Source organism: Zosterops lateralis (assembly GCF_965231275.1).
Source record: "Zosterops lateralis genome assembly, chromosome: 8".
In the NCBI taxonomy this organism is placed as follows: domain Eukaryota; kingdom Metazoa; phylum Chordata; class Aves; order Passeriformes; family Zosteropidae; genus Zosterops; species Zosterops lateralis.
This window is the reverse complement of record NC_139768.1, coordinates 15,753,045-15,767,133: the sequence shown is the minus strand read 5'-3', so window position 1 is coordinate 15,767,133 and position 14,089 is coordinate 15,753,045. Positions and strand designations below refer to the sequence as shown.

The window sequence follows — 14,089 nt, the reverse complement described above, 5'->3', positions numbered from 1 at the left end:
TCCTTTCAGAACATCATGAAGTTGTGTCAACATTTGCTGCAAATAATAGCAAGGATCTTTGTGCCCAAAAGCATAATTAGTAGGTTCAGCTCACCTAAGCGCATGCTACTGTGGAAGACTGTCTTCTGGGAAGAGTAACTTTCCCTGTAATTTCTTTTTTTCAGATCTATGTCATTGACAGTGCAGATAGGAAGAGGTTTGAAGAAACAGGTCAGGTAAGTTACTTATGCCCAGCTTCCTTTGAAGTAACTCAGTGCTTCTGAGTGCCCCTTGCTCACAAAAGTTAGGAAGAGGATTTTGTTGTTTATGAAGGAAATTTGCATTTCAAGAGACTTTCCTTTCAACATCAATACAGATTATTTTGGTAGATGTGAAACAAGGAAAATAGGTAGCCTAATTCTGTTTAAATAGAACAGTGTTCATTAAAGTTATACAATAATAGCAAATGGAGCCTAATACTGAAAGCACAAACTTCTGTAAGTCCTTTAAACCTTGCCAAACCAAGACCCTGAGGAATCCTATTTTCTTATTTACAAAGCTGAAATGGAAATCATATTGACTTGATTGTCTTTTGCATGTAATTGAAAAAAAGCTAAGAACTTTCTAGCTAACACTGGCCAGAAAATAAGATTTCCGTTTTGCAAAGGTCTGATGTTTTGTAACATTTTTTGTTTTAGGTTGGAACAAAAATAGGACTTTTAAACTTTGTTGTGTAAAATTCAGAAAGTGACAGTGTCCCAAAATAGCCAGCAATACATTTACACCACAGAAATGGGAGATGTAGATTAAAGCCTTCTGTTCTGCCTGATTTGAAGGAGACACGTGATCTTTTGCCTCTCAAGTCTCACGGACACACCCCAACAGCAGAACTGTTGGTTGTTCTAGGGGTGGGGGAATCTTTTCCCTGCTGGAGCTATTTCATTTTATATCAGTAATTAAATCTTCACTGGGCAAAAGATATGGAAAGGAAGCAGCAGCTTAGATCACTTGCTTGAGTCAGGCGGAGCCAGCCTAGACCCCTCCTCATATTTCTGCAAACACTTTTGGTTTCAATAAATTAGCCGTGTCAGATGAAAGACCTATTTTGTTGAAAAATTCCCAGCCAGTTCTGTTTATAACTCCATCCTCTCATCCTGGCTTCCAAACCAAACATTGCTCTTGGGGGTATGGAGTTGTATTTCCACTGCAGTTTAGCATCTCCCCAACTGCACTTGTTTAATCCAGAAGTTTCCATTCAGTGGATAAAAGATATTAGAACATTATATGAGAGCACGAGACCTTTCCAGCTAAATAAGGAGGCCACAAAAATCTCCTATACTCATCTGTCTGCAATGCCAGCAGTCCCTACAGGTTCATGTTCTGCTGAGTTTGTCATATGTTCCCATAGGGAAGTGACTTGAGGCTGAGTGCTGGTTTCACATGAGACCATTGCACAACCTAGACATGAAGTATTTCAGCCACCATTGATCCACTGCAGATTCAGTTTTGAGCTATTCAAAAACTATTTTTGAGTCAACCAGTCTCACAGTTTTGAATGAGCAACCCCATTTTTTAAGATGCCACCCAATGTGTACTATGCATATGGTGCCAGAATCCAGCTATTGAGGCTGATCTAGCTTGTCTTCAGCTAACCAATGCCTTCAAAAGCATCAGCACTTTTCTGTGGGAGAGAGATTTCCAATTTGGTGGGGGGGGGTGGGGGTGAGGGCGAGGGGTGGTGAGGGTGGAGATGTCCTCTCCTGTTCAAATTGCAGTGATTAAAACTTAGAACAACCCCTTGAAACTCATGATTAGCAAAGATATTAGGGCCAGTGTCAATGGTTGCTCAGGTACAAATGTCAGTCAGGCAATAACTTAAGACAGATTCCTCATACTCTCAATTTACATGGGGTTTTTTTGCTGTTTCATCAGTTTTGGTCTCCTGGGATCAGAGACTGGTAAAACACAGAGTTGTAGCCTTTAAGGCAACTGCTAATTTCAGACCAAAATGAAGATTTTTCTAACCTGTAATTGGAAGAAATTTTGAACCTTGGGCAGAGATGATTGTATACATTTTTGCTGTCTTATAATAAGATCTAGGTTTCACTGGAACACACTCTTCTAGCATTTGCCCTAAATATATTTCTAATTAGAGACAAGCACTGGTGGTTGAAGGTTTTCTTCCCTTCCCTCTTACCATCTTCCCCCCACCCCACTCCCTTGTAAATGATACAGGAGCTGGCTGAGCTTTTGGATGAAGAAAAGCTTAGTGGAGTCCCCGTGCTCATATTCGCTAACAAGCAGGATTTGCTGACGGCTGCCCCTGCTTCGGAGATTGCCGAGGGACTGAACCTACACACAATCCGGGACAGAGTCTGGCAGATCCAGTCTTGTTCAGCTCTTTCAGGAGAGGGAGTACAGGTGAGGCTCTGCAGAAGGCTTGCTGTGCCAGCAGGCCATCTGTAAGACATTGTTGATCTGCAGGGTGGGGCTGGACCGGCTGCCTCACCGATGAGGGTCAGCACAGCCGAAGCCTTGCAGTGCAAAACGCGGGGAGTGTGTATCTTGGGTCCTGTGCAAAGGGAAGGGTGAGCCCTTGGGATCTCTGCATCCCTAGTAAGGGGGAGAGCCCCCTCCTAGCTAAGGAGCCCTTAGCTGGCCCAGATGAAGACATTGATTTCTTTTAAAGAGACTGCTGTCAGGTTAATCATTCTCACAAAACAAATCGTCTTTTACTATTAACCCTTTGACTGGTATGAGTGTGCACTCTAGAAATCTGATTTACCTTTGCTACTGATGTCATTTGGTGTTTTACCAGGCACCAGGGAGAAAAACTGATCAATTTTTCTGATCCAGAGAAACAAAAGAGTTGCACATGGAGCAATGACCACCTCTAATGTCAGCACATGGGGTAGCAAAAACACACTGAGGGGCCTGCACTGTGTCCTGTGCTGAACTGTAATAGTTGTGTCTTGGGCTCCTGTGCTGTAGTCAGTTCCTGCGGTATAGTAGCTCTTTGTAATGTAAATGGGACCTAGGTTTGTTTATTTCACTCTTAGGCTTTCCTGAATTAATGAAGTATTTGCAGAGCTTGAAATCTGAGTACTCCCTTCACTGATATTTAAAGAAACAGAATAGTGAAGGCATTTATCTTCACTGCACTTTCAGTAGAACATTATTTGCAGATGCTACAGAGCAGTTCAGGATAGTCAGATCTCAAGCTGAGTATGAAGAGTCACAGAAGCAGCCCTCCATGCTGAGTGGGCAGTAAAATGGCAGATGAAATTCAGTGTTGACAAGTGCAAAATAATGCACATGAGAAACAACTATCCTAATTATACACATACGATGATGGACTCAAAATTAGCTGCCATTACTCAGAAGCAGATCTTTGGGAACAGAGCTCGTCAAAGGCCAGAGAGGAAAATTCAAATGCTAGACGATTACAAGAAAGCAAACAAGAAACATCTTTTCTAATGGTTGAAGTCATTGTGAGCCTGTACCTCGAATATGACCTCAATTTCTGTCTCTGCCACATTTAAAAACGTTTTAGTAGTAATAGTAGAATCATAAAGTCCAACAAAAAATTAGGAAGAAGGCTCTTCAGAAGATCTTTAGACCAACTTCATGTTTAAAGCAGGGATAGCTGTGAGTCTAGAGAAGGTTGCTAAGAGTCTTGTCCATTCAAGTTATAAGTATCTCTAAGCAAGTAAATTCCACATCCTCTCTAGGTAACCTCTTCTAGGCTCTTAACTACCCTAATCAGAAAAGAATGTGGTCCATATATCTGCTTAGAATTAGGAGAGATTTGAGGATCCTCCATGAGGAATGATGAGCAGCAAAGAGTAGCATCTGTATATAGGGATAATAAATAAATTAGGACTAACTAGCAGTTTGGAAGAGAGAGGACAGAGAGTAGGAACATCTTCAGGATTTATAAAATAAGGTATAAAAATGTCAGACTGTATGCTATTTTTACATTGCTAGAGGAAGAGTATTCCTAATGAAATAATCAGAAAATGGTTTAAAAGAAATAAAAATAAGTGCTTCTTTGCAACTTACATAATTAAATTCTGGATCTCGTTGGCACAGAATGTTGGGGAGACCAAAGGTATCAGAAAAAAAAAAAAAAAAAGAGGTATCAGAAATATACTTAAGTGAGCTTCCAAAGAAGGGATGTGCAGGCAATCACTGACCTCTAAGATCTGGAGGCAGCTTTTGACTGAGGAACAGCTTGGGCTATGAGCTGGGAGGGAAGAACAGAGCAAGGCAGATTCTGTTCCTACGTGATCTTTCCCCTGGCATCCAGAAAGTGGATGCTGGCCTGGATGAACCATTGGTCTGACTCAGTACAGCAGTTCTGATTTAAAATTCTCAACCTGATTTTTAGACCTGAATGTAGTAGGCGGTGTTCACTAAAGGGCCTTTAGTTAGCTAAGTTACAAATTCAGCTATGTTGTAGCCAGTATTGTGGAGGACTTCAGCACTCATCTTTGCTCTGAAGTTTCCAGTTGGAAGAAATCTGACCAGGAGAACCAGGCTGCAGTTGACAGGGTTTAATGCAAACAAAGGTCACCTTCCTCCCCCACTCAGGCCTTTCTCTAGGTTATGGAACTCCAAGGGAGTTCTCTAGCTGCAAAGGGGCAGTAAAGAGACAGGTGAAAATATGAGATGTGAGTTGGATGTGGAAGAAATAAATGATACAAAGTATCACTTTCTGTTCCTGAGCTTTGAAATGTGCTTCCTTCTCAGGCAGATTTGTGGGCTCTGTGGAGTGGGCTGCACACTTCCCCATTGACAGCACCTTCTTACTGTGCCTCCTCCCTGAAGCACAGCACATCCCTAATCATCCAGTAGTGTAAAATATTCAACCCAATTCCCTCTGCCAGGGAAACGAAATCTGCTTCTGCATTCACTTCCAGAAAATAGAAGACCAGAACTAAATAAAAGTATTTGCAGCCCTATGTATTTTGTTCATCATGCTTATCTGGACAAATTAGTTTAAATGCAGGCCAGAAAACATCCAGCTTTGTTGTAGTCAGTCTCATTGCACTAAATATTGCAGCTTATTCCATAAATGATTATTGCAGAAAAGTCAAGAAAGTTGCAAACTCTCTATAGCTTATAGAAGAAGAGCCCCTACTTTTCTCTTCAACCGTAACTTCAACCCTGTCAGATCAGACAGAATGTCAAGCACACCCTTTCCTTGCAAATTGAACAAAATGTTTGGGGAAGTGGCTGTTAACTAAACCCAGATCAGCCTAGGAAAAAATGGGACATTAAGGAGAGGTCAGACTTTAGGAGAATCAAAGAACTTGTTTAAAGAGTGAGATTAGGAAAGATGTTTTTGAGGATTGTGGTACACTAGGGCCACAGGTACCAGAGGCTCAGAACAGGAGCTCTCCACGTGTGGTTAAATCTCAGGTCACCACTTCAAGGACTTCTTTGAGAAATGACAATGAATGGCAGCAAAATAATTGGAGATGGGGAAGCATCAGGTGTTCAGAATGAAAGCCAAGCAACAAGCATGCCAACAATCACAGGTGATGGAATGTATTAGCTGGAGTAGAACTGGAGACATTGCTGGTGGATTTTGCAAGGAAGAGTGGTGGCATATCTCGTACTGAGCACATGCAGGAACAGAGTTCATATGGGAAGATGTTTGTGATAGCTTGAAAGAAGAGCAATGAGCAAAGATAAATAATGCCAATGCATGAAGGAGAAATAGTTTGAAGGTCATTTAATTAGTTTAGCAGCTATCACCATTGTGTATAGAACTGGGTAGTTAAGACTGGGGATTTCAAGGTTAATGAGATTAGATTATGGTTAATAGAATGATATAAATTTAGAGAATTTAACTATTATTTGAAATGGGTTATTTAATAAAACTGTTAATTAAGGGGGGAATCCACATAGTCATCTCTTTTAAAATTAACCATTAGGGATTCTGGAAAAGGGGCCTAACAGTGTCCTGAGCAGGCTCAGAAGAGAGGTGACTGGGTTAACTGGAAACTCCATGTAGTGTCTCGGGATGCCAGCTGGCAGCTCCTGTTATGCCAACTGAAGACTTCATTACCTCCCGACTGTAACCGTGGGCAGCACTTGTCTTGTTAATCAGACTTCATGGTGCCATCGAGGCTTTTTCAAGCAAAATGTCTGCTTGGGTTTGATCTTATCCTCAGCCCCAGTTAAAAAGCAGGAAAGCCTTTTCTCCTTGCCACAGCCATCTGGGCTCTGCTTCTGGAATGACCCTGGCAAGGGGCACAACAAGTGAGGGAAGTGATTACTGATGACAGCAGAGGAGCATAAGGGAACTGTTGCCTCACAGCAACTCTCTGGTGCCACATAGGCTCTCTTGGGGTTATAGTTGTGACCAGATCTCAAATTGTAGCCCTTAGTGTGCAAAAGCTGTGTACATTCTACCCTGGCCAGACAGAGTGGTGTGAAAGCAAACAAGACCCCTCTGCTTTTGCTGCCTCCTCTCTTGCTGAGGTGCTATTTAGGGGCCAGGGTGTGATATTAAATATGACTCAAGGCTTGGGACCAATGTGTGCTCTGCAGCTTGTCTCTTGTCTGAAGCAAGATTCTCCAATCAAGGCAGTGGGAGTTCAGCCTGCCCCGAGGAACTGTCCTCCAGAATGATGATGCAGCGTATTGTGTCCAGAGTCTCCCTAACATAATGACCCTCTAGAGACCACTAAAAGTCAGTGAAACTGAGAGTAGCCACTAAACTTTTCCAATTTATGCCAGAGCCCATCTGGCCCAAAGAACTGTGGGAAGGGCTGAGCCTCTCTCTCCTCCCTGGCTGTTTCAGCTCAGCTGAGAATGAAGCCCAAGACCTAAGTTCTGTCTGTGCTGCAATTCAACACATGAATTAGGGCAAGACTCAAAGCAGAACCATCCCTGGCAATGTGGTATCTGCAGAGCTTAGGTTTAGTCTTAGCCAGGACAGGCTGCATGGGGATCTTCCAGATCTTAACAAGGTTCTGAGCTATTTGTAAATGTGATTTAAAACCAGTCTTGATGACAGCAGCTCTCCTGGGGCCGGCAGAGTCTGTATGTTGAGGAAAAGCAACCGTGTTTCTAGATTACAGGGCAGTGTCTTCTGATTTTTAAGTAGGGTAAGGAGGGAGTCTACAGTACTGCATCAGAGATACAAGGTCTCAGAGGATGAGAAAATGAGCTTTCACCCAGCCAAAAACCAATGGATAATGTAGTGGCAGGACCCTGTAAGAGCCAGCCTGTATGATCACTGGAGGTGCAAGGAAATGACAGATAATAGAGGCACAGTCCCGGCTGTGCAGGGGGAGAAGAAAGTGACAGTTAAAATAACGCATACCAAAAATGCTAGAGATTGAGAATTTTGCACTTGCCTGACCCAATTTGTTATGGCAGACAGAGGATTACATGAAAGGATTAAGCTTTTCTGTCCTTAAGGTCACATTAGGGGTCACAAGTTTGTGGCCTTGCCTGATCCCGGGCTTGAAGGGAAGCAGAAATCGTGAGGCTTTTTATGGGTGGAAAGGACTTGTTCGCTGTGTTTGAAGTCAGATTACTTCACTCCCATAGCTGCAAAGCTGATAATGCAGAGAATAAGCAAGCAGTGGGCTAATCTTAAGCAGGACTTTTTGTTTCTCCCAGGGAAGGCTCTACCAGTACTTTCCCAAAGGGTGTTGGAGTACAACTCCCTTGGCACAATAGCAGATGGGACTGCAGCAAGGCAGGGTTGTGTGAGCAGCATTTCTCTGCAAGGAGCATTATCCTCTTCCCTGGGGTTTTCTCTCTTTGCTTTGGTAAAGTTTACTAGCTGCTTGTTAAGGAGCTAAGAGAGGCAAAGCTGAAAGATCTGAAATCTTTCCCTGACTAAGTTTTCCCAGGGTTGACTTGAGGCTGGAATACTAATATTGTATCCGCCTCGATCCTCAGAGTACCTGCCAATGTCTCTGTGTCTCAACAAAGCAGCACAAGGACATCTATCAAAATCTAAATGTTACTGTAGGGATTATACTTTCTTCACAGAACCATCTTTTAAACATGCAGATATAGGGACAGAGTGTGCAGGGACAAAGGATGACAACAGTTGACTCCTTGAGGACTTGATTCTTTCAAGCACTGTTTCCTCCTTCCCATGTGCCTTTCCCATAGCAGCTCTTTGTGTTTGTAGCAGCTTCCCTGGATTTCTCTCTTACTAATGCTCTGTCCTGTTTCACATCTTAGATAGAAAAATTGTAAATGTACCTTTTAGGTTTTTTTGCTTTCCATTGCATTCGGTATTCTCCAAAGCATCTGGAGACACTGCAGAACAATACCCCCCTCAAAAAAAAAAAAATTGCACCAGAAGCTGCAGACATAGCTGAGAAAGGCATCTCACATACACCTTTCTCATACAGCTGAACATGTTAATTTTCCCTTTATCACTGTCAGGCAGGGGGATATTTACAATTAAATGTGATTTTTCCTGTCAATTAACTCATGCCAGAAGAGAGTTTTAAAAATCTATTCTTGCTTTAAAAGTTTGGTGACCTACTTACGTATTTCAAGCGTGTTTGGAGTTCACCTTTCCTCTTGCATTTTGCTATGTCATTCTTTTGCCCTCATTAAATGCTTCATGCAGCCAGGCTCCCAGCCATGGTAAATCCCATCATAAACTCTGCTTTATGGCCCTCGCTGTGCTGGTGCTGCAGTGGTCTGCCTTTCCCCTTGCCGAGCTCCCCGATGGCAGCAGGCAGAGTTTTAATCACTGTGAATTCAGGTTGTGGTCAGATTAGGTAGAAGATAGGATGCGTGTTTGTTGTTTTGCAGTGATGTATTGTTTCTGGGATTACTGTGCTGAATAGCAGAGGGTGTCAGCTGATATTTATTACTTTAAGCTGTCTCAGCTGTTCTGGTTCAGCAAATAAACCTACATTCAAAATGAATGAGGAGCTCTACTTGCCTTGTATGCCATGATGTGTGCAAATGTGATTATTGCTTCCGAGGCAGGGGAAGCTGAAATCATTGTGGGAGCATTTTTTGTTATTTATTTATTTTTACTCTTTGCAGGCAATCATGCAGATTTCTAAAGCACACAATCAAGTCAAAGGCTTGACACCTCTCCTTCTAGCCCCATTGTTAAGCCCTGGCATTCCTCATGCTGGGAATCACTCGCTCCCTCTCTCTCTAAAGTGATAAGCTTTAAACCATGCTATTGATTGCTTAAGGCATTACATGTTTTACACCTAGGTTATCAGTGTTATTGAAAGGGGAAGACACAAAGCTACCGGGCCTTAAAATGAATCTACCACTCATCTTTTCCCATTTGCTCTGAGGATTTCAGACAATTTGTTTTACACAGATCTCTGCTGGGGAGATAAATAAATGAAACTGGAGACACCAACCCTCCCCAAGGTTAGAGTTAGAAGTGTTATTAGTGTAGAGCCTCGTGTGCACCCCAGCACAAACTGGGCTCACTTATTCTTTATTTAACACAACAACAAAAGTTGCTGCTCCCTTTCAGATAAGAAGTGTCACATAGCACAGTTATCAAGGTGAATTGGTATTTTCAAGTGAGAACCTCTCTGCTTCTGATTAAGCCCTGAGGACTCCCTCTCTTCTCTCTTAACTCTTTAGCTCCCCTCTGACATGGCCACCACCTTTGTGGCTGAGGCACAACACAGGCACAGCAGTGAGTGTCATCTCACCCAAAGGGCATGCCATACTCTGCTTTGGGCTACTTGTCCTTGGAGAAGTTGAGATCCTTGGCAGCCTTTTGGCAGTCCAGGAACACAGGTAGAAGAAAGCAGCAACACTGCTACTGTGGGGCTACCAGTGCTGTTTTCCCAAAAGCTCTGACTTTTCTTAGGGTCTAACTAAGGTTGTTGTTGTAATGATACAAAAATGACCACTGAAATCAGTGGAATACAGTGAAATCCCTACATTCTGAACTCTGAGGTGACATTTGCCTGACTTCCAAACACAAAGATGTGCTGCTCCCCTCTCGTCCCCAAAACCCTACCTTTTGCCTTCAGCCTCCCTGTCTGCAGAGATACCTTATAGGCAGGATAGAGGTAAGAGATTTGATGGGACTCAAATATGAGGAGACTGTGCATCTTGCGCTCCATTGTGGATGTCTCCTAATGGATAAGTGACAGGAGCAGATGAAGTGTTGCTTTGGCTTTCAATAGCGTATCCCATTCTGGGATCTCAGCAATAAACTCACAAATTGGGTATTCACAGCACAAGTGTTGCCATCCTGCTTGCACTGGCCAGAGAAGTCACCCACACATTTTTACAGAGATACCTTAAAGAGTATATCAGCCTCTCAAAACATGACCACATAGTTTCTCACCAAACCCCTGTGGGGTCCCTGAGGGCCCATTTTCTGTGGGGGCCCTGAGGAACAGGGAAAAGGATCCAGGTCTGGTTATTGCAGTGACTTTCATGGCTCTGAATTTTAAGGCTTGCAGATGAGCAGAGAATTAGAGCTGTTTTCTTAACAGGGGGCTGACTGTATAACACAGTCCCCTAAAATCCAGCCTCAAAGATAAGATGACTTGCCTGAGGTTACACAAATCATCTGTAGCTGAACCTGGAACTGAGCCTTCATCTGCCACTGACGTACCTTGACTGCAAAGTGATCCTTCCTCGAAGGACCTACACATAGCAACGTGATGAGATGATGATACTTTTTTACGGTCAGATGAAAGATTTAATAACCTCTGTGTGACACCATCTACCAAGCAAGGAAGCACTTATTTTTTTAACCCACAGTGGTTTGGGGACAGAAGGGCAGGCAGGGGGCCGATGAGGAGGCAGAACATGGTGCTTGCAGAATGGTGGCGGGGTGGGCTTGGGGGATTCCTCCTCCCATCGCTTGACTAACATTACCTTTCTCTGTCTGAAGGACGGCATGAACTGGGTGTGCAAAAATGTCACTGCTAAGAAGAAGTAAAGCGTTCTGAGCTGCATGGAAATGGAGGAGCGGTGGGAGCAGAATTCTAGCCTGAAAACACTAATTTGCTGCTTTCTGACCAAATGTTTTTCCATCTGTGCACAGCTACAGCTGTTAAAAGAAAAAAAAAAGAAGGAGAGAGAAAAAAGGGAGCAACATCGGTTTAAACCTACTGCTGGATTTGGAACTTGACCTGCTCTTTAGTATCATTTTTTTTTATCCCAATAAAGGAATTACATATTTCCTCCCTATGCATAAATAGTATTAAATGCCTGATTAGCAAGCACGTTTGTAAGCACAGAAGCAAGACTGATTCAGTGTGGAGCAGAGGGAGTGGTGAGTTACTGTAGTGGCTTAGATGCATAGGAGCTGCCCTAATACGCGTGGTTGCTGAGGACACACTCGGGCGTCAGTCACAGCTTCCCCTCAGTGACAGATAAAATGCAGTTGTGTTACCAGTTGTGGGTAGTTTCTTAAAATAAAGCTTCTAAGGAGTCATTTGTGTAACAAGGGTAGAAGACTTCCACATATTCCTATAGCCATAAAAGAGGAGTTTGATGATAACGAGGCACTGTTGCATTGCGACACCGCTGCAGAAGGGAGAGAAGGGTTATATGTGTATAATTGAAGCTCTTTACAGTTGGAATAATGCAGGATGAGCGTGCCTAGGGCTTTTCTCGCAGCTGAAGGAGAATTTAGCCCAGCATTTCACCTTGAGCCAGCAAAAACGTTGTTCCTCCGTTCAATAAGTTCCATATGTGAGATTAGTCTTGATGTTGAACAATCCCTGTTGATTTTCCCTTGATGTTAAGGCAACTCTGCAGGAAAATGCAATTAAGTCCATGATTACTTTCTAGAATGAGATATCAGGTCCCAGGTTTCCTTCTTTGAAATGTGCAAAATATATTCTCCTACTCTACCACCTCAGCATGCCTTCCCTGCTTTGCCAGGGACTTGGGGGACTGCCCCACGGCAGGCTGGCTGTCCCAAGACCTGAGGTCCCCCAGCCTGGTGCCGGCTGTGAATTACCCGGGTAGAGGGTAAGGATCCTGGTGAACGGCAGATGGGAAGTGCTCAGTAAAACGAGCATTCATTCTTCCCTGGGCCGGCTTCCCTTTAAAAGGACACAGTTGCTGAAATAGGAAAGAGAATGTGATTTCCACCACCTCCTCCCCAATTCAAATCTAGCCCCAGACTGACAAGGGAGCGGGAGCAATTAGCACGCCAAAGTAGCCATGTCCTGCATGAAGCGAGCTTGGTGACTCCTGGGCCAGTTTCTAATGCACAGATGGTAAAATAATCCCACTGCCCTGCTTGCCAGCTTTGTTTGCTGCCTGCCTGCGAAAGGCCAGAGAATGACTGGGGACTGCATTACCCCTTCCACCTCCTGGAGACGGACGGTCGCGCAGGATGGGGAAAGCTGCATGTACTAAAGCATGTGGCTTTACCACGCGTCAGCGAGTTGACTCATGGAGCCAGGCAGACGGCTGACACCCCTGGAGCTCCCAGCTCTTTTTTCCTCCCTTCCCCTGGACATCTCCACCTCACGGCAAAAACATCTGCACTGTACGTGAAGCAGCCCCTGGCCGCCTACGTGTTACAGCTTGGCATATTAAAATCATCTGGGGCTCGTTCCATGTCCCCCTATACATCAGGGTGTACAGTAGCAGTTCGGGGATGATCCGTGTGTAGTTCAGCTGTCTTTGCTGTGGCTGGGGGCACAGGGACAGCTGGGACAGCAACTGCTTTAGCAATCCAACTTTAATCTGCCTGCGTCCGTGAGTCAGCACCCTCCTAGTGCATCTGTCTCCAGCAGGGAGGCAGGACACGCATGCCGGAGTAGCAGAGCCTTGCTTTAAAAACCAGACGACTGGGGAGCGGGCTGGGGGGGAAGAGTGGGCTCAAGTGAGCTGTTAAGCAATCGCTAATGACACAAAGTGACACAGCTCCGGCTTTGCATGGATTGAGTAAGGAGTCATAAGATGAGATGTTCATTTAAATGCAGCTTGCTCGGTAACTCCCCAGCTGCGCAGGCTTATCGGGAACGCTGCAAATTTGAGCATGGCATGTTCCTGGGTCAGTCCAAGGAGGAGAATTTCATCCCAGCATCACCTCTTCCTTGCAAATAATGCATTTGCCTGATGCAAGCAATGTAAAGAATTGCAGCCTTTTCCTGTGGGCAGGCTTGTGCTGGCTCAGTGGCAGAGCTTTGTGACAGATAGTCCCCAAGCTTTGAATTTGCCCACATTGCTTACGAAATGCAGAGAGAAATGCTTGGGTATTTCTTCGCTGGCCCAGGCAGGGCAGGGCAAAGCACCCTTTGGGGGTCAGGCATTGATCTTTCACGCTTGCAAGTGATTTATTAAAAAAACTATGGACATTGATCTAATACCAATATCCAACTATGACGGACAAAGACTCTCTAACAGTTTAAAGTTAGAAAGTGTATGTTTATTACGACGCCGGGCACCGTGCGGGATAGCTCCCAGAAACACACGCGCCATTTACAGATCATCACAGGGCCTTTTATCTACAGAAGTATTGAATACACAAACTACAAATGCATATTCATAGCTCTGATACCTCCCATTCCCCGCTTCGTATGGTAATTAGCCCAAAAAGCCACCAAGCATGCGTAGTTTGTTCTTTGAAATGGGTCGGTGGTCTTTTTAATGGGGTGGGGTCCCAAAATGATGAAGTAAGATTGTCTTCCTCAGCTCTGACTTTTTAACCTTTAGTGTTTGTGACAGCTAAATCCTGTTTTTCCCAGGACTGTTTGATTTATGATTGTATTGTATTCATGGGGTCTATTGATTATTCAGGATGCAGAAGCCCTAGTTTGACAGCTCCTCTGATTGATCGGTTCCTTCCAAGGATTATCAGTTCTTTCAGTCTGGCTTCTGTTAGCAAAAGGGAAGTCCTAGCTACATTATCTCAGCACTATCTATTTTGACTACAGTCTTTAATTCTTCTAAATCTATGCCTCACAAGGAACTTGGGTTGGTGCTTTCCTGCTCCCTACTCTTTCAGCAATGGCAAACTTAGTCTGTGACACCCCACCACTGCCACAGTTGGCTTCCTGGGGCCAGAAAAACATCCAGGAGGGTAATGTGCTTTTTTAAAGTCTCATGTTGGTTAAACTTGGAAATATGTGTAAAATAAACATGTAGTAATTTTCCT

General features: G+C 43.9%; 1 protein-coding gene across 1 annotated transcript in view; it reads left to right on the top strand.

Moving 5' to 3' along the window:
- ARL3 (ARF like GTPase 3) overlaps positions 1-13,224 on the top strand; it is a 28,692-nt gene extending 15,468 nt beyond the window's left edge. The window contains exons 4-6 of the mRNA XM_083866125.1: positions 165-215; positions 2,215-2,400; positions 10,862-13,224. Coding sequence (XP_083722251.1) covers positions 165-215; positions 2,215-2,400; positions 10,862-10,909 — 285 coding nt within the window. The 3' untranslated portion in view covers positions 10,910-13,224. The remainder of the gene's footprint in view (positions 1-164; positions 216-2,214; positions 2,401-10,861) is intronic.
- Positions 13,225-14,089: the final 865 nt, after the last annotated feature.